This window comes from Microtus oregoni, unplaced genomic scaffold (genome assembly GCF_018167655.1).
Source record: "Microtus oregoni isolate MIOR12 unplaced genomic scaffold, Mior012 000012F_ref0000307, whole genome shotgun sequence".
In the NCBI taxonomy this organism is placed as follows: domain Eukaryota; kingdom Metazoa; phylum Chordata; class Mammalia; order Rodentia; family Cricetidae; genus Microtus; species Microtus oregoni.
Genome location: NW_024543071.1, coordinates 49,191,812 through 49,211,379, shown reverse-complemented (window position 1 = coordinate 49,211,379; position 19,568 = coordinate 49,191,812). Strand labels below are relative to the sequence as shown.

General features: G+C 46.4%; 1 protein-coding gene and 1 long non-coding RNA gene across 2 annotated transcripts in view; one reads left to right on the top strand and one right to left on the bottom strand.

Moving 5' to 3' along the window:
• The window catches only part of Ahnak (AHNAK nucleoprotein), an 87,482-nt gene that overhangs the window by 35,509 nt on the left and 32,405 nt on the right, over nucleotides 1-19,568 (top strand). Inside the window, exon 5 of the mRNA XM_041660908.1 lies at nucleotides 12,690-12,789. Within this exon, the coding sequence (XP_041516842.1) occupies nucleotides 12,690-12,789 (100 nt within the window). The remainder of the gene's footprint in view (nucleotides 1-12,689; nucleotides 12,790-19,568) is intronic.
• LOC121453894 lies at nucleotides 13,540-15,892 on the bottom strand. The gene is made up of 3 exons (XR_005975107.1): nucleotides 15,686-15,892; nucleotides 15,024-15,113; nucleotides 13,540-14,025 (listed from the first exon to the last, which is right to left on the bottom strand). It is a non-coding gene; the product is annotated as an uncharacterized LOC121453894 (long non-coding RNA).

The following is a 19,568-nucleotide window of genomic DNA, read 5'->3' as shown; positions in this document are numbered from 1 at the left end:
CCTTACCAAGGGGACAGCCCCAAGGGGTGGCTTCCCAGGGTTGAGCCCCGCCTTTCCGGGAGCCACAAATAAAGCAAATCAGAGCTCTTGCAACATCAAGGCACGTTTTTTGCTCTAACCCCAAAGCAAATGATCTGACACCCTCACCTCTACCCCACCTCTGCAATCTGACTGTCGGTGTCCAGGGAATAAGGGAGCCCAGACTCTGGAAGGAACTGCAGCCACTTTCAGCCAAACGGCCAATCCTCGAATTAACCCGAGTTCTGTCATCGTTTTTTTAGGCAGATTTTTTTTCATCTTTTTAGACCTGGCTGCATTGAAGCAATGGACCAGGCCGAGGGCCAAACAAGACTGGGTATAGGGCATTGGGTAAACACAGAAAAAGACTAGCAGGGACCAATCGAAGCTGCTCCATGTGGTTTACGTTTCATGCCTTGCCTCTGGGACTCTCTCTTACCTGGTGGCTTCTTCCTTTAACTCTTTGCCCTTGAACTCTAAGATGGAGCATCAGCCCCAACTTTTTCCTTTATCTAGACTTTGCAATATGACATTGTCTATGTCAGCCTCTTCGGCTTACACTTTTGAATGTTGGTATTAAAAAAGAGGGCTGTGGGGCTGAGGAGCGAGCTCACGACCTGAGTGCCTGCCGCTCATGCATTTAATTCTGCTGTCCAGAGTCCAGGTAAGAGGTGGGCATGGCCTTCCAGTCTGTAACCCTATCAGTGAGGATGGGCGTGGGGACAGAGGACTCCCCAGAGCTCTCTGGCCTGACAGCAGTCAGTTGGTGAGCAATGTCAAGTAAGAGACAAGGCAGAGATAGTTAGAGAAAGATAGAAAAGACTAAAGACCTAAAGATAGTTAGAAAAGACTTTGACTGCTGGCCTTCACGTGCGTGAGCATAGACTTGTACCCACATGCACACGCACTCATGAATAAATATGCACACACGTATAAATACAGACAAATAATAGGAAAAATAGGACTCGTGTGTGGCCTGGGGATGTAGCATGCATGAAGTCCTGGGCTCACCGTATCACAAGCCTGGGGTGGAGGCACACATCTGAAATCCCAGCCAGCACTCAGGAAATGGAGGCAGGAGAATCTGAAATTAAAGGTCATCCTCCCAGGAATAGCCTGGGCTGTTCAAGAAGGGGTGGGCTGCCCTTGGTGACGGTTTAAGACCCGTCTCCTGGAGTCTGACAGCTCTCATTGCCCAGCGGAAGTCACACTGGATTGCAGTATGGGCGTTTGGTCCCCTCCCTACCAAGGAGACCTTAGACCCCAAATGGAAAGCATTGAGCTTGTTCAGCCAGTGCAGTGTGGCCGGCTTTGTGCTTTTCCTGGGTGTGTGGTCTCTTCTGGGGTACATAGCTGCCAGGCAGCTGGTGCTCTGTCCCCTAGCTCACACAGCCAGGCTGTGGGGAGGGCTGGAATGTGAAAAGCCAGGGGGAGAAGAATGACGGGACATTTTCTATTTGTAAGCCTGCGAGTTGGGCTTGCCCCTTGAATTTCAAGTGGGCCCTTCAGGCAGATAGGGAAGTCAGGTGAGAGAGCGGAGGCAGTCGATTTGAATTGTCGAAATTCCTAGAAAATAAATTCTAGGGATTTCAACTGTAGGAGGAAGGTAGCTCAGGTTGACTAAACTTCAGGCACATTTGCTGCAGGGGTGGGGCCTGGCGGTGGGGAGGCTTTTGCTTTTTATCTGTTTGCATACCATGTTTCCCTCAAATTATTTTGCCTATCGAATCATATCTAACAGACAAATTAAAGCTTTGAACTAAGGTTTTTATTTATCTATTTTTGTCCTAACTGAGCTGCGGATCTCTTCTGGAGGAAAAAAAAACCCACTCCTTTTAAGTACTGTTTTTGGTTACTGCTCTTTGTTTGAAGTAATTACTGCCCTGGAAAGTGGGAAATAACAGATCGCTGGTTATCAGAAGGAAGTAAGCACTTTGGATCAGCCTGACGCCTGCCCTGGATGGCCACTCCAGACCCTGCCAATCGCGCAGGTACAAAGCCCGTACTGCATGTCCTGCAAACCCTCCCTTTCGTTGTTTCCAGAGGGGAAATGGTTGGATCCTGTGTGTCACTTGCTGTGTTCTTGTTATATAACCACGGAGAACCTTTGATAGGCTTTGCTGGTCTCGGGAGCGAGCACAGGAAAAAACATGAGAGTTGCGGCTTGTCTCCTATTCACTGTGCCCTGACAGTGGGTTGAACTTGTAGGCTGGGGTGGATTTTCGAGCACTTGCTTAATACTCACTAGGAAGATTTAAAAGTTGCATGGGGGGTTGGGGGGGTTAGGGTGGCTGGAGAGATGGCTCGTTGGCCAAGAGTGACTCCTGCTCTTCTTGAGGACCCAAGATTGGTCCAGCACCAACATTCAGTGGCTAACATCCATCTGCAACTCAGGGTCCAGGGGATCTGACCCCCTTTTCTGGCCTCCTTGAGTACCTGAACTCATGTGGCATATACTCACACAGACACATACATACCAATTAAAAAAAAAACTTAGTGGGGTATGGTAGCACAGACTTTAATCCTAGTACTCTGGAGGCAGAGGGAGGTGGCGCTCTGGAAGTTTGGGGCCAGCCTGATCTACACAGCAAGTTCCAGGACAGGCAGGGTTATATAGTGAGACCCTGTCTCGAAAAACAAAAACAAAAGAGCGGATGAGAATGCTGTAGTGGGGCAGCTTGCCTGTTGACTTATGCAGAGAAGCAAGCCTTATAGAGGCACCTCAGCTTGCCCATACCTAGTCAGGACCCAGGGAACCCTTGGCCCCCCAGATTCCCCCTACTTTTTATTGTGATAGTTGTCAGTTTTGGCAACCTTCAGACTAGCCTTGCCAGTCACTCTCAGCTTGGTTGGTTCAGCATTCTTTTTTTTTTTTTTTTTTTGGTTTTTCGAGACAGGGTTTCTCTGTAGCTTTGGTGCCTGTCCCGGAACTAGCTCTTGTAGACCAGGCTGGCCTCGAACGCCCAGAGATCCGCCTGCCTCTGCCTCCCGAGTGCTGGGATTAAAGGCGTGCACCACCACTGCCTGGCTTGTTCCAGCATTCTTAACCTGCACTCTCGAGCCGCCCGGCTTTGGTACAAGCTTCTCTTCTCTTATCCCTTGGGTTTCAGCTTCAGGGACATTTCCCTCTGGAAGCCTGCCCTGGTTCCTCTATCTTCCCCAAGTATTCTGTGTGCTCTTGTTACTCTGGTTTTCTGTTCAGTGCTGCTTATATTCAGTTATCAGTGACAGAGTTTGACAGTCTGTCTCCCCCATCAGGTTGTCAGCTTTGAGGGATGCTGCGTTCTTTTTCTTTTTTCTTTTTGTTTTTTCAAGACAGGGTTTCTATGTGTAACTCTAGCTGTCCTGAAACTTGCTCTGTAGATCAGACTGGCCTCAAACTCAGAGATCCACCTGCCTCTGTCCCTAGAGTGCTGTGATTAAAGGCGTGCGCCACACTGCCCAGCTGATGCTGCGTTCTTGTTTATCATTTTATCTCTGGCATAGTGCCAAGCACATGGCTCGTGGCACCCAGCACATGGCAGAAACTCTAACAGCCACCAAGTCACTATCTCATCACTGCACACACGTCCCCTCAGCAGCATGTACACCTGTTTCCCGACTGTCCCTTGCGGCATAGTCTTGGAGGTATTTTCCTAGATCCAGAATCAGAACGAATACATATAAAGAGAAGCTGAAAAACAAACACCAGGACGGCTGTTTTCCTTTTCTTCTTCTCAGAGTTATCGTTGAGCTTTTTGCAGGCCAGCTGCTTCCCTTGAGCTGCGGGAGTGTGAATTCAGCTGTGGTCAGGAATGCCAAGTCTACAGTCTGTTGGTGCCACCCCTCAGATCTGCACTAGCCTAGCTTCCAGAATGGCAAGTGGATAGAAAGGAGGTCAGGGAGAAGCTTGGAGACACAGGGAGCGAGGGCCTAAGGTCTGAGAAGGTGGGAAGGTCTGCCACAGGAGAAGGGCAGGTGGAAGAAAGTCATCAGCTGGGTCCCAAAGTACCGACAGGCATCTGACATGCTGCTCGTGGCTCAGTTAGCGAAGTGTGGTTTGGAATTTTCTGTTGCTCTTCCATTATTTTCATTTTTTTTTTTACCAATTATTAAAAGAAAAAATAGAGTCAGGAATGGTGGCACATGCCTTTAATCCTAGCACTGTTTGTTGAGTGAGAAGAAGGCAGAGCTCTGTATACATCAAAAGTTCCAGCCAAATAGAGCTTTGTAGTAAGATCCTGGCTTAATGCCACCCCCTCTAAAAAACAAACAAACAAACAAACAAACAAAAAAAACAAGCTAGGGCTGGAGAGATGGCTCAGAGGTTAAGAGCACTGGCTGCTCTTCCAGAGGTCCTGAGTTCAATTCCCAGCAACCACATGGTGGCTCACAACCATCTGTACTGAGATCTATATCGCCCTCCTCTGGTGTGCATGCATACATCGAGGCAGAATGTTGTATAAATAATAAATAAATAAATTAAAAAAAAACAAGCTACAATGGTGGTATGCACCTGTAGCTCCAGCTAATTGGAAGGTTGAGGCAAGAGGATTACTTGATGCCAGGAGTTTAAGACAAGCTTGAGCAACAAAGCAAGACCCTGTCTCCAAACACGATAGGGGCTGGAGAGATGGAGAGGATCCAGGTTCAGTTGCCAGAACCCACATCATGACTCATAGCCATCTGTAAGGCCAGGGGATCGGATCCCCTCTTTTGGCCTCTGAGGGTACCAGGTATGCACATGGTATGCAGACATATATGCAGGTAAAATACTCAGATACATTAAAATAAATACATATTTAAAACAAAACAATCTCTTCAAAAAATCAAATTGTGTATGTGAGTGTGTGTATGTTCTCACTTGCACTGGAATGCCTGTGTAGGCCAGAAGAGGTATTAGATTTTCTGAACCAGGAATTACAGGTAGTTGTGAGCTGCCTGATGTGGGTGCTAGAAACCAAATTCAGATTTTGTAAAAGAGTAGTAAGTGTTCCTAACCACTGAGCTATCTCTCGCCCCTGCTGTGGAATATTAGTTGAAGATGTGTTACATTCGTTTATGCTGTGGAACATTTGTTTAATGATTCAAAGATGTGTTCCATTCTTTTATGCTGCATTTGTTTAACTCTGTGAAGCTGTGTTACTTTGCCTGCCTAAAACACCTGATTGCTCTAATAAAAAGCTAAATGGCCAATAGCTAGGCAGGAGAGGGATAGGCAGGGCTGGCAGTCAGAGAGAATAAATAGAAGGAGAAAAAGAGAGGAACAGAAAAAGAAGAGGAGGACATCAGGGGCCAGCCACCCAGGTACACAGCAAACCATGGAGAAAAAAAAACAAAAAAGGTATATAAAAAGGTAAAAAGCCCCAAAGATAGAATAATGTAAGAAAAGCTGACTAGAAATAAGGAAAGCTAAGGTTAGGCATACATAAGAATAAGCCTCCATGCGTTTGTTTGGGAGCTGGGTGGCAGACCCCCAAAGAGAAGTCAAGAACAACAAAAAAGAAAAACACAGAAAAAACCAAAACAATAACAACAAAAACAACAACAACACCACACACACATACACACACACACACACACACACACACACACACCCTAAATAAACATCTGGGTATAGTGCCCAAGGCTTATAAATCCACTGCTTGGGAGATAGAGGTAGAAGAATCATGAATTCAAGGCCATGCTGTTCTACATAGTAAGACCTTGTTTCAACATATGAATGCACACACACATACATGTGAATCTTTCTTTTTTTTGAGATAGGGTTTCTCTGTGTAACAGCTCTGCCTGTCCTGGAATCACTTTGTACACCAGGTTGGTGTTGAACTCACAGAGATCCGTCTTCCTCTGGCCCACAAGTGCTGGAATCAAAGGTGTGCACTACCACTGCCCAGTAGTGCGTGCATCTTTCAGTGAGATGAAATTCTGAGTGGTACTCCAAATGTGTATATTTTTTTAAATTTTATTTTCTCCACTGTGTGTATGCATGTATGTGTGAATGTATGTAGTATATGAGTGTGTCATGTATGCAACATACATTGGTGAGGTGTGACATATGTGGAGGCCTGAAGAGGACATCTAGTGTCCTGCTGTCACTCTCTGCCATATGCCCTTGAGACAGTCTCTCCCTGAACCTGGAGCGCGACTGGCAGCCAGGGAAGCCCCAGCAATGCCGTCTCTGCTCCTGACCATGCAGGGGTTACAGGTGAGCGTGGACACGCAGGGTTTTACACGTGGGCTGCACATTTCAGCGCAGCCCCTCATGCTCGTGAAGCAGGCGCTGTTGCCCACCGAGCCATCGCCCCAGCCTCAGGTTTTGTTCTATTAATACATTAAAATGAAACACTTTTATTTGTTCTCCCTTCCCTCCCTCCTTCCCGCCCTCTCACTCTTTCTTCCTCCTGAGTTTTCTGATTCCCAGAATGCGTTTCTCTGAGGAAGTGATGGCTGGCCTTGCCTTTATTACAACTGATTGTCCCTTCCCCTTGCCTGCCCTCCAGTTCTCTTGGAGCCTGCCAAACACACGACAGTGACCAGGTTGCCAGTGTAGACCACTGCAGAATGAGACAAAGCCCTGCGTCTTTTGCTAGGAGGCATTTGGCTATGACATGCTGGCATATGAGTGTAGAAAAATATTTGTGGTCTCCCTAACATATGTTTATGTTTCTCAGGTTGGGACAAAGTCCTTCTAAAAACAATCTTGAGGGCTGGGGATGTAGTTCCGTTGGTAGAGTGACTGCCTACCATGCACGATACCCTGGGTTCAATTCCTAACACTTTACTATATAAACCGGGCACAGTGGAGGTGCATACCTGTAATTCAAGCCATCCTCAGCTGCATAGACAGTTCAACACCAACCTGTGATACAAGAAACCTCGTCTTTAAGAAATGACTGGTCTGTGGATTTGTGCCGGCCTAGTATTTCCACTTCCTTGCCAGCTTCTTCAGCCTCCCCAGAGTTCTCCTGTGGGGTTCCCCTTCCACAGAGATTAAGCTTCTGCTGGCTAAAACTGAGATAAAAAGATTATTCACTAGGGCAATGGGAAGTCAGGAATCTCACCATTGATTCTTTTATCTCAAAGGGGAAACAAATGACTCCAAGATAATTCTTTAATTTGCTATCCAGTGTGGTCAGCCAGCTTTAGCAATCTAAAACCAACCTGGATTTTGCAACTCCCTGGAGCAATCAGACTGGCTGATCAGACGGGTCTATACAAGGACCTGCACGTAGGAATGAGAGGAACAGGTTCAAACCTGATTCGTTACATTCATGAAACTGTCTTCCCTAGCAACCATGGGTCTCCAGGCCAATCAGATTATGCCAGCCTTGCAGTACCCGTGTGAACCCACACTCAAGGAAGCTGGCTAGGCCAGGCTTAGGTGGGACAACCAAAGCCTGTGAAGTGTGTGATTTGAGAGCTTCAGGACAGGCTGCTCTAGCCAGAAATATCTCCTCTACCAGCTTGTCAAGGGTGTCTGCAATTTCACCATCATGGAGCCATTTATCTTGTTTCCATGGCTCTCTCTTTGCCATCCCTCACTTGGGCGCAGTTGGTCTGGGATACATGATTCCATTAATCTTCTCCCTTTCAGTAATATGGGTTCAATTAAACCATGTTTAATCTGTTGAGTAAGCTCAGTTCCACTTTCTAATATCGGGCACAGTCCATTTTGCCTACTCCAGTCCCTGTTCTGTTTGTTAAGATAGGAAGTAAAGTTTGACGCTAGATGGCCTAGCGGGGGACAGGATGGCTGGAAGCAAGGGCCTGGGTACCAGCAGGCTTTGCTACGTGGATTTTCAGCACTATGAGGATTGGGTGGGCCTTGGTCCGGGACCTGATGGCTTATGAGGGGAGATGCTTGGCCAAACAGTTGGCCACTGCATGAACTCCTTCTCTTATGTTTGTGGCTTGTTCCACTTCCTTTCCTCTCATGTCTACTCTCTGTCCTCTCTTCCTCCTTGGTCATCCTCATTCTAGGTGTTCTCTTGCAGGTAGGGCCTTCTCATAAGACATTTCTAACAGACCAGAGCTTGGCCACCCATTCTCAGTCCCTCCCGAAGGTTGGGGAATGGCAAAAGAGTAGTGAGGCTGAAGATTCCTTAGCTTGCACAACTGCTTGGAGCAGACCTGGAGACTGTTTCATGAGAGACCAAACTGATGCTACACATTTGCAGTAAAGCCTGAAGCCCCTACCATCTCTTCCTCTCTCTGTGGCCACCACGAGATGGCCAGAGCCCACTTCTGCTTTATCTTGCCTTCAGGCATGCTTTATCTCCCCCGGTAGCTCTTCTAGACAGCTCGCCTTCATCAAGCCTGTACCATAAACTCCACATTATTTTTCTTTTTGAGACAAGAGCTTATGTAGCTGAAGTTTGTTTTAAATTCCTGATCTTCCTGCCCCCGCCTCCTTAGTGCTGAGATTACAAGCATGCACTACCACACCGCTGACTGGCTGGAAACTCCATGCAGTCTGCAGTCCCCCCCTCCCACTTTTACCAATTGTGTGTGTATGTGTGTGTGTGATGTGAATGAGCATGAATGCATGTTTTTATGTGTGCGAACACACGTATATGGGTATGCATGTGTGGTGTGTGCAGGCCTGATTGTTTTTGATTGACCTTCAACCTTATTAAGCCAGGGTCTCTCAAGCATGCCCAGAGCTTGATGTCCATGGTTAGTCTTGTTAGCCAGCTTGTTCGGAGTTTCCCCATTGCTGCCTTCTGAGACTGGGATCACAGACAGGCCGACATGCCTATTTGCCACTTATGTGGGTTTCTAGGGATCTGAACTCAGGTCCTCTTGTACAGCAAGAGATCTAACCACTGAGCATTCTTTCTTTTTTTAAAAATATTTATTTATTATGTATACAATATTCTGTCTGCATGTATGCCTGCAGGCCAGAAGAGGGTACCAGACCTCATTACAGATGGTTGTGAGCCACCATGTGGTAGCTGGGAATTGAACTCAGGACCTAACCGCTGAGCCATCTCTCCAGCTCCTTGAGCATTCTTTCTACCTCTTCACATATTTAACAAATTCTTTACTTATCTAATCCACATGGGAAGTAGAAAAACACAAGGTCTTGTGCGTAAATTGGGAGTGTGGGGATCATGGGAGAGGGTGGAAAGGGAGAGAGGAGAAAGGGAAGATAGCAGAGAAAAATATATAGCTCAATAAAAACAATTTAAAAATGATTATTTTATGTGTGTGTGCCTGAGTATATGTCTGCGCACCTATGCATGCAAGGGCCTGGGGAAGTCAGAAGAGGCATAGGACCCTTGGCCTGGAATTTCGGGTGGTTGTGAGCTGTCTCATGATTACATAGCAAGTCTCCAGAGCTGGAAGGGGTTAACATGTGAACAAAACGATTTGGCCTTGCTTGGCACATGGTCCGTGCTAATGTGTTTGCCCTTATTATTTCATTGCTGCTGCCGAAAGGGAAAAACATTCCTTTCTTCTGTGGTTATTTGGACTTCTTCGGAGATGCATTTTGTAACTGAGAACTGAACAAATTGAAAGAAAAGAAACAGTTATCAAACACTTATCCAACCAAACTTTTTCTGGGAAAGCCATGATTGTTTTTTGGAAAATATTTCATATCTGACTAATTTTCCAGGAATTTTGGAAATGTGGAATAAAGAATCAGTGTGATGGGACTAACCTATGCGCAGCTTTTTAAGAGCTTTGGATGTTTTATGCCATTTAAAACAAGATTTGTTTATTTTTGTTTTCTATGTATACATAAGTGCCTGCATGTGCGCATGTGCACTACGTGAATACAGGGCCCGTGGAACCCAGAAGAGGGTGTCAAATCCCTAGAACTGGAGATACAAATGATTATGAGCTGCCAGATGTGTGTGCTAGGGACCAAACTCTGGTCCCTTGCAAGAGTGGCAAGTTCTCCTAATCTTCTCCAGCCCATTAAACCACCTTTCCAGCTCGGATGCCATAAGTCGTTAAAGAGAGATGGAAACATTTAGTGGAAAGAGCATTTTAATAATCCATCCATCCATCCATTCATTCGTTTGTCATTCCTCCAAGTCACAAGTATTTCCACAGTGCCCAGGCCCCATGTGAGGCTCTGGGATGCAGAGACTAGCAGCCTGTTGTTCTAGGCCACAGGGAAAGTGTCGTGAAGAATGCGCTAATTGCTTATGGTTAGGAAAAGTTTAAGTGGCTTCACAAACTGGGACGGAGCAGAAAGCCCATCTGTAGGGAGGACTTGCAAGTCAGGTAAGACACACACTTGGAGTGCAGGGCCTCAGCTCATCCCATTCATCAACCTCTACGTTAGTTTTCTTTTGAGAGAGAGTAATTTAATTTTTCTTTTCCTTTTTTTTAAAAAAAAATAAAGTTTTGTGTTTAAAAAGATGTAAGGATTTATTTATTTTTTTGTGTTCTTTTTATTTATTAAAAATTTCCACCTCTTGCCCTCCTCCCATTTCCCTCCCATTCCCCCCTCCCCTTCCCCCTCCCTCTCCAGTCCTAAGAGCAGTCAGGGTTCCCTGCCCTGTGGGAAGTCCAAGTCCTCCCCACTTCATCCAGGTCTAGGAAGGTGAGCAAAGGATTTATTTATTTACTTTTATGCATTCAAGTGTTTTGCCTGAATGTATGTATGTGCACGATATGCGTGACTGGTGCCCAAGGAGACCAGATGAGGGCTTAGATCCCCTGGAACTGAAGTTACAGGCAGTGTGATGCTTTATATGAGTGCTGTGAACAGAACTCAGAGCCTCAGAAATGTAGTAATATGGGCGGCGGGGCTGTGTCCCCAGCACCCCGGCTGCCTGGCTAGCTTATGCCCGAAATAACAACACACAAACTGTATTCATTTAATCACTGCTTGGCCCATTTCTATCTAGCCTCTTCTAGGCTAATTCTCACATATTAATTTAGCCCATTTCTAATCATCTGTGTAGCGCCCCTAGGTGCGCTTACCGGGAAGATTCTAGCCTATGTCCATCCTGGGTCGGAGCTTCATCGCGTGCGTCTGCCTGGGAGTTGGGAGCATGGCGTCTCTCTGAGGCATCTGCTCCCGAGAGGAGAGCTGTGGAGTCTGAGCTCACTTCCTCTTCCTCCCAGCGTTCTGTTCTGTTTACTCCTCCCACCTATCTTCTAACCAATGAGGGCCAAGCAGTTTCTTTTTATTTAACCAATGACCTTCCTCCATCATTGTCGAATACCTGTTCAGGTATGTCTTGACCGAAAATTCGTATTTCATCCTTTGAAAATGTTCCTTACATGCATGCTACACAGATGATTAGAAATGGGCTAAATTAATATGTGAGAATTAGCCTAGAAGAGGCTAGATAGAAATGGGCCAAGCAGTGATTAAATGAATACAGTTTGTGTGTTGTTATTTCAGGCATAAGCTAGCCAGGCAGCCGGGGTTCTGGGGACGCAGCCCCGCTGCCCTTATTACAACACAGAAAAAAACAAGTGATCTTAATGGCTGAGCTGTCTCCAACCCCTGTGTTATTTTGAGACATGGTTTTATGCGCTGGAGAGATGGCTCAGCAGTTAAGAGACATGGTTTTATATAGCCAAGGCTGCCTCATATTATCTGTGTAGCCAAAGATGACCTTGAACTCCTGATTCTCGTACTTCTACCTCCTGTGTGCTCAGATGACCAGTGTAAGAGAAATTTCATAGGATGAAGGATTGGGGAGATGCCTCGGGGGTTAAGAGTACTTGCTCTCCAATCATGAGGGCTAGCGTTCTAATCTCAGCATGCATGTAAGGAGCCAGGTGTCCCTGCAAATGCCTGTAACCCCAGCACTGATGTTTTTCTAATTAGTTAAAAACAAAAACAGCCGAATGACAACAGAATAATTCAAACCACACTTCGTGTGACTACCAGCATAGCTGAGAAAATGAACAGCCCACATTCAGGAAGAGATCCTACCTCAAAAGTAGAAGGCAGAGAATGATAGAAAAGGATGCCCAGCAGTCCCGCGGGCCTTCCTGAGTGTGCACAAGCTTGCATTTCTACCTGTGTGCATATACCTACACAGACCAGACACAAATAAATAAGTGAATCTCTAAAATATTTTTCTAGAATGGCAGGGAAAGAGTAGCCTATTGAAGCCATGGCTGGCAGCTAAGTTCTCCATGAGTTGACTTCCATGTTGCTGTCAAATGGACCCTGGCTATAGCTAGGAAATCCCAAGGCAATGTGGGCTTTCCTTTGTGATAGGATAGAGATAACCCCTGGGTTGGAGATCTACCTCCTAAGTCTTCAAGAGAACAGCCACGTGGAGTCCAGCCTACTGATTGTATGTCCCATGACATCTAGCTTAGAGCTGGACAGAGAGAATGACCAGCTTGCTGGTCCAACACAAACTTCTTCTTCTTACACATGGTTCACAGTGTTGAACTGTGTCTTGTTTCTCTCCTTCTGCCCCTGTGAAGCCCTTGAGGAGAGAGACTAGATCTGGTGATTGATGGACCGGAGACAGTGTCCCCTTTGTATGAAATTTCTGTGACTGTGAGCTCAGGGTCTTCTGCTGTCTTCTCAGTAGCCAGAGCTTCAGGCAAGGGTACGGCTGGCCCGGGAGGTGTGGGGAGTAGTTTGGGAAAGGTGTTTTCTCTGATGTTCCGTACATCCCTGCAGTATATATTTGAGAAATGTTAACCCATGGGATGGTGCTGAGTGACTCTATAATCATCTTTATCCTTATCATCAGAGCACAGCACAGCCTTCAGCCCTGGACTGCAATGACGGGAATCAACCCAAGGAAGCCATCGATAAAGCTGGGGCAGCTTCAGTCCCCACCCCAGATGCAGGTGAGAGAAGTGGTGGGGACTGGGACAATGACAGCCTTCATGTTAGAGTGGCATAGTGTCTGCAAGAGAAGGCCCAGGAAAGCACCAGCAGATTCCCTGACTTCTGGGGCTGTGGATGCCCAGCTGGGAAGGAGCCGCCGGCTCAGGATGCCGGAGCGCAGAAATTCAAAACCTTCTCTCCTTCATCTTTTAAAAATATTTTTCTTGTTTTTAATTATGTTATGTGTATGTGTCTGTGTGGGTATGGGTATTTGAATACAGGTACTGGTGGACAGAGGCGTTGGATCTCCTGGAGCAAGAGTTAGAGCTGGTTGTAAGTGGCCCAACGTGGGTGCTGGGAACTGAGCCCAGGTCCTCAGCAAGAGCAGCAAATTATTTTAATTGATCCATCTCTCCAGTCCCCATGTTTTGTTTTTTACTATTTATGATAGAAGGTATTACTCTGTAGTCCAAACTGTCCCTAAACTCATAATGTAACTCAGGCTGGTCTTCAACTTGAGATCCTCCCAAGTGCTGGGTCTAACAGGTGTGGATCACTATGCCCCTTGGAGTTGCTTCCATTACCCTTCCACCTCTTACATATTCTGATACCTCTCAAGACTGCGTGCAGCTGGGGCTGCATGGCAGAGAGCAGGTCTCAGCCCTTCTGCTTCAAGGGAGCACTACGAATGGCCCTCTCTTGTGAGTGTTTCCTGTGACTAATCACAGCTACTTTGTTTTCAAGGCCACAACAGAGCCAAGGAAGGTGATATAAACCTTTAATCCCAGCACTTAGAGGCAGAGGCAGGTGGATCTCAGTGTATGCAAGGCCAGTCTGGTCTACATATGAAGTGCTGGTCATATCATGTACAGAGGACATGTTCCACGATAACCCTCTTTTCCTATAAGCTCACAAACGGCAGACTTCCCTACGGATTTGTGGATTAACCTTGAGGTTCCATCACCCTCCCCACCACTCTGGACTCCGGATAACATTGGGGGGTCCACTGAATCCCAAGCCAGCCTACTTCCCCAAGCTCCAAGCTTGTACCTCTGGGGTGCCCAGCATTGTACTTTATCTCCTGGTGCTGTCGCCCCCGCCCTCCTGATTTCTGTGCTAACTTCTGGTCACCACAGGTTGCCCACATCCTTGACATCTCTGATAGCTGAGGTTTTCACTGCTGCCTGCAGACACCTCCTGTCTTCCTGTCTTAACTATTTTTCTTCCATGCCAGAGTGAGCTCGAAGAGTGTCCATCTAAAACAAACACACACACATACACAATCATATCACGTTGTTCTTTCTTGAGGTTCTCCAATGGCTCCTCACGACTTTCAGGGTAAAGTTCATGTCCTTAGCTCTCAGGGTGACTTGTGATCCAGTTTCTGTCTCAGTGCCCCCTTATTCCCACAGGGCGTCTTACATTCCAGTCATGCTGGAGTGCTCACAGGTACCCAAGCCATGAGGCTGGGCCACACATCTGGTCTTCATGACATTCTTCCAATACCTTGCCTTTTTGTTAGTTGGTTTGCTTTTTATTTTTATCAGTACTGGGGATTGAATGTAGGATCTTGTGTACATGAGATAAGCCCTCTGCAGCTGGTCCACAGCCCCCAGCCCTCTTGTTATTTTTTCTTTTGAGATAGGATCTCATTAAGTTGTCCTGGTTATCCTGGAACTTTTAATCCTCCTGCCTTAGCCTCTCTAGTAGTTAGGAATTCATATTTTCCCAACAACCTATGCTCTGAGTTTTTGATGATTCTCTTCCCCCATCCTGGCCCACCTGAGTCTCCAAGACTCTGTGTTTCCCAAGGTTCCTGGGCAAACTTGCATCAATTCCCACACTGCTGGTCTACATGCTGGGTGGGGGGAGGGTCTGCAAAGAATGCCTGGTAAACAAAATGAGCAAAAGATGGCAAGAGCCGCTGGCTAGCTTCCTGGAGCTCATGGTACCCTCTTGCTCTTGGGAGCAAGTTTGATTTCTTGTGGTGTTTGCCTTCCTAAGAAGGTGTTTGTTTCTTCTTCAGTTTATTTCATCATTGATTAAGTATCCTGGGATTTAAAGGGGTTTAGTATTAGATCCTTGCCCTCAAACGACCCGAATTCTGGACAAGTGTGAGTCAGTTCTCTCCTCCCACCACGTGGGATTCAGGGATCAAAGTCAGATCCTAAGCCAAGTTGGAAGTTATTGCCTTTACCCATCTCACCAGCCCCATGTGCTTTGACTGAAGCTACAGGAAGAGGGTTGCGCTTACCTTCACAGGGATGTCTCTCTCACTTGATCATGGATGCTTCCTTAGAAACTGATTTGCCCTGGGTGTGGGGTTATCATTAAACTCCTAGGACTGGGAAGGCAGAGACAGGAGGATTGCTGCAGGTTCTAGGTTATCCTGGTTTATATAGCAAGTACCTATGTGCCAGCCTGGGCTATCTATCAAGAGCCTATCTCAAAAACAAAACTCAAATAAACAACAACCAAATAAGGAAAGTAGCGATGTTCATTAGGCAAAAGGATTGCTATGAATTCAAGGCCTATCTGGGTTACAAACAAGTTCAAAGGCAAGCCTTGGGTATATACATACCAGGACTGTCTCAAATACACACACACACACACACACACACACTCACACTCATGCACACACTCACACACTGTAGCAAACACACACACACTCACACACACACTCACACACTGTAGCAAACACACATACTCTCACACACACTGTCTCAGACACACTTTCTCTCCCTCCCTCCCTCCCTCCTTCCCTCCCTCCCTCCCTATCTGTCTCTCTGTCTCTGTCTCTCTCTCATAGCCTCAAACAAAGGAAGAGAATAGCTTATGTATCCTCTCTCTTTTGGACTTGGAAGCTGGATATTTGTGTAAACACGGCTTCTTTTGGATTCCAGAAATCAGCCTTACCTGCCCTGCCATTTGCTTCCAGATCACAAAGGGATTTTTGGCATTTCTCTGAGATCTGAAAACCAGCTTGCATAGAAGAGAGCTTGCGTTTGGTCAGCTGTGGTCAGTCATTTTGGCAAAAGAGTAGCAAGTCAGTCCATGGAGCCACTTCTAGACCTTGAGAGCCTTGTGATTCTCTGCCTGGTCAGTCTGTGGCTTCAAGGCTAATAGACATTTCGAGGGTGAGATGTTGGGGTGTGGAAGCTCCAAATGCAGCCCACACAGCTGCAGCTGTGCTGCCGCAGCCCTGACTGTCCTGCTTCAAGGGCAAGGGACAGACCTGAGGCTGCCTGGGCTCCAGTCCGGTTTCAGTTGTTGTAACCCTGGGCACGCTAAAGTTTGTTTGCTTTTTCTTTCTGTTTATTTATTTTTAAACAAGGGCGGGGTCTTCCTGTGCAGCTCAGGTTGGCTTGGAGCTTGTGATCCTCCTGCCTCCACCTCCTGAGTACTAGGATTACAGAAGGGCATGTGCTGCCACACCCAGTTCATTTTATATTTAAGTTCCTGAGTCATACTCACACTGTGACCTTGGTAAACGGTTTAAAAACAACAAAACCATTTTAACCTGATTGTTTTCACTATGAGTGACTGAACCCAGGGCCTTGCAGTTGCCAGGCAAGCATTCTACCATTGAGTTACATACCCTGCCTTTCTTGCTTCTTTTTTCCTTTTTCTTTCTTCTTCTTCTTCCTGTTTATATATTATTTATCTATTTGAAAAGGTCTCTTGGAATTCAGACTGGCCTTGATCTCATTTTGTAGCTGATGGTGACTTGAGGTTATTGGCAAGGCTGGCCTTGAACTCCTGATCCTCTTGCCTCTACTTTCTGAATGCTGGGGTTATAGCATGAATCATCACGTCTGGTTTATTTATCGGTGGTCATTGACTCTGTGCATGCTAGGCAAGCACTTTATTCCAGCTCCAACTCCTGTCTTTAACTTTTTATTTTGAGACAGGATTCCACTAATTTGAACTCATTTTGTAGCCCAGACAGATTGTGAATCCTTCTGTCTTAGCCTCCTGAGTGGCTGGGACACTAGGTCTGGCTTACAATTTATTCTGCTTCTTTTTTTTTTTTAAAGATTTATTTATTTGAGAGAGAGAGAGAAAGAGAGAGAGAGAGAGAAAAAGAGAGAGAGAGAGAAAGAGAGAGCGAGCTCCCGTGTGCGCCTGCTTCTATGTGTACTATTTGTGTGCCTGATGCCCTTGGAGGCCAGAAGAGTTACAGACACTTGTGAGTTGCCTTGTGGGTGCTGGGAATTGAACCTGGGTCTACCGGAAGAGTAGTCAGTTATTTTAACCTCTGAACCATCTCTCCAGCCCCTGGTTTTATGATTTTTGTGATGTTCTCTTCAGTGGCATTAAGTGCCTTCCTGTTCTCATGTGATCCTCACCATGCGCAGCCTCCAGAACTCTTCCCATCTTCCACAGCTCAAACGCTATAACCACCAACTCCCCATTTCCTTTACCCAGCTCCTCGAGACTACCTTCCTTGCTGTGAGTCTATGAATCCCGTGACTCCAAGTACCTAATATAAGAGACTCTAAACGATCTGTTCTTAGAATAATGTCCTCAGTGTTACAGCATTTGTCAGAAGGTAATCACTGTTCAATATTAATAGTATTGATTTCATGTTGTTTGTCTGTTCATCTATTGATGAACATTTGGGATGCTTTTTACCTTTTTCTGCTATGAACACTGATGAATGAATATCTCTTCCAGTCAAAAATTACATTTACTACTGGGTATGATGGTGCACACCTCTAATCCCAGTACTCAGAAGGCAGAGGCAGGTAGATTTCTGTGAGTAAGAGGTCAGCCTGGTCTACACAGCAAGTTCCAAGCTATCCAGCGCTACATAGTGAGTTTCTGTCTCAAAATAACTTTTTCGAATGTGCGGAAATGTGCCAGTGGAGATCAGAGGACAACTTCTGGGAGCTGGCGCTCACCTTCCACTGTGTGAGTCTGGAGGACTGAATTCAGGTTGTTGGGCCCAGTAGCAATCTCCTTTTCCTGGCTGAGCCATCTTGTCAGCCCTGCTTCCACTTCTCTTGGGTATGTAGTCAGTAGTGGAACTTACGGATGTGGTCCCTTGCTTGTGCTTTATAAATCAGGAGACGTCTGAGCACTTGCTAGGAAAGTTCTTTTTACCACCCCCACTCTCTACCACTGTGGCTCACAGACTTTACTTTCATAAGCATCAGCTTGTTCAGATGAACAGGTCCTGAGCCCGTCGCTGCACCTGATACGCCATTAGCAATCCCCGTCGTCCCATCTTCCACATCTATAATGCAGTCACTTTTCTGTGACTACCACAACGTCCCGGATTTGAGCCACAGATCTCACCTGCATTTTGGTGGCTGTTTCCTAACTGATCTGTCTCCCTTTCTGGTCTTTTAATAGTGTACCAACAAGATTGATTCTTTCAAAACATCAGACAAATCAGGTCAGCCTAGGCTACATACCTCAAAAAAAATTATGTCATTTGCCACTTAGAACTTTCTGTAGCTCTCCCTCTCACTGGGAAGCATACACAGCTCAAGGGCTAGCCATGGTCTAAGGTTGCATAGCGTCCAGCTCCTACTTTCCATCCCTTGATCCTTTGATGTTCTTTGACCTGGCAATCCAACTTCTTGCTATGAGCTATGCCTGGAATGCCCTTTTGTTTGATAAGTTCTTCTCTCAGTAAACATCACCTCACTAGAGAGACCTCTAACATTCCTTACGTAGCTAGCAAGTTCTCCCTCCCCTGTCTTCAGGTATAACATGGTCATCCTTCCATCCATCCATGCATCCATTCTCTTCTCTCTCTCTCTCTCCCTCCCTCCCTCCTTCCCTCCCTCCCTCCCTAAAGAGAGTATGTTTGTTGTTGATAGTTGTGCACCTGGCCCTCTGAGAATGGGACCTGTCATTTAGTGGGCGTCCTGTCAACATTTTCAGGGCGGTGAAATGATCTGAGTGCTTCCTCTGCTTCAGGTGCTACGGAAATGCTTTCATCAAAAATGAGTGCAGGAGGTGTTATCAGCCGTAGGCGCTGGCTGCACAAACCGAGCCCTCATGTGGCTGCAACTTGCCCTTGTGACCTGAACAGAGACAAATTGAGTACCTCCTATTCATCCTTGGCTTTGTCACCAGTCAGCCAGATGGGGTCTAGTAATGAACTCATCATGCTATAGATAGCTAACTGCAGCTTCCCCTCCCCATCCTTTGGTGCTGGGGGTAGAGCCCAGGGCTTCACACAAGCTAGCAAAAGTGTACCCCACCCAACAACTGCTTTCATGGATTTATTTCTTGCTTTGTTTATTTATTTTTAAAATTTTATGTGTTTGAATGTTTTGCCTGCTTGGAAGTCTGTGTGACACATGCGTGCCTAGTACCCTGTAGAGATCTGAAGAGGGCACTGGATCCCCCTGAGACTGAGTTACAGACGGTTGTGAGTCCTGACAGCTTCTTCTGAGCTGCGTTTCCTTGACCTGATGCTGTAGAGAACATAGCATGCAGATCTCTGACAGAGGGCAGAATTTCAGAGCTGGCTGGTCCCTCTTGATGTAAACCTGGTGAGGTTGAGCCGCCCCTGACTCCTGGGTGGTCCTGAGCTGTGAATGGGTTGATTCTTGAGCCTATAGCATTCTTTTGGCAAACCAGAAGTTCTGACAGCTTCTTAAAGAACAGGCAGAATGGTTGCTCTTATCAACTAGTGACCCTATGACTCTGGGATTTTGGGGGTCTCCTGTAATTTGGGTGCAGATCACTTTTAGAAGGGGCAGATGCTAGCTGAGATCTCCAGCTCTGGTTGGGCTACTCTTCAATCAGTGTTTCTTGGTGTAAAAATTATGGTACTTCT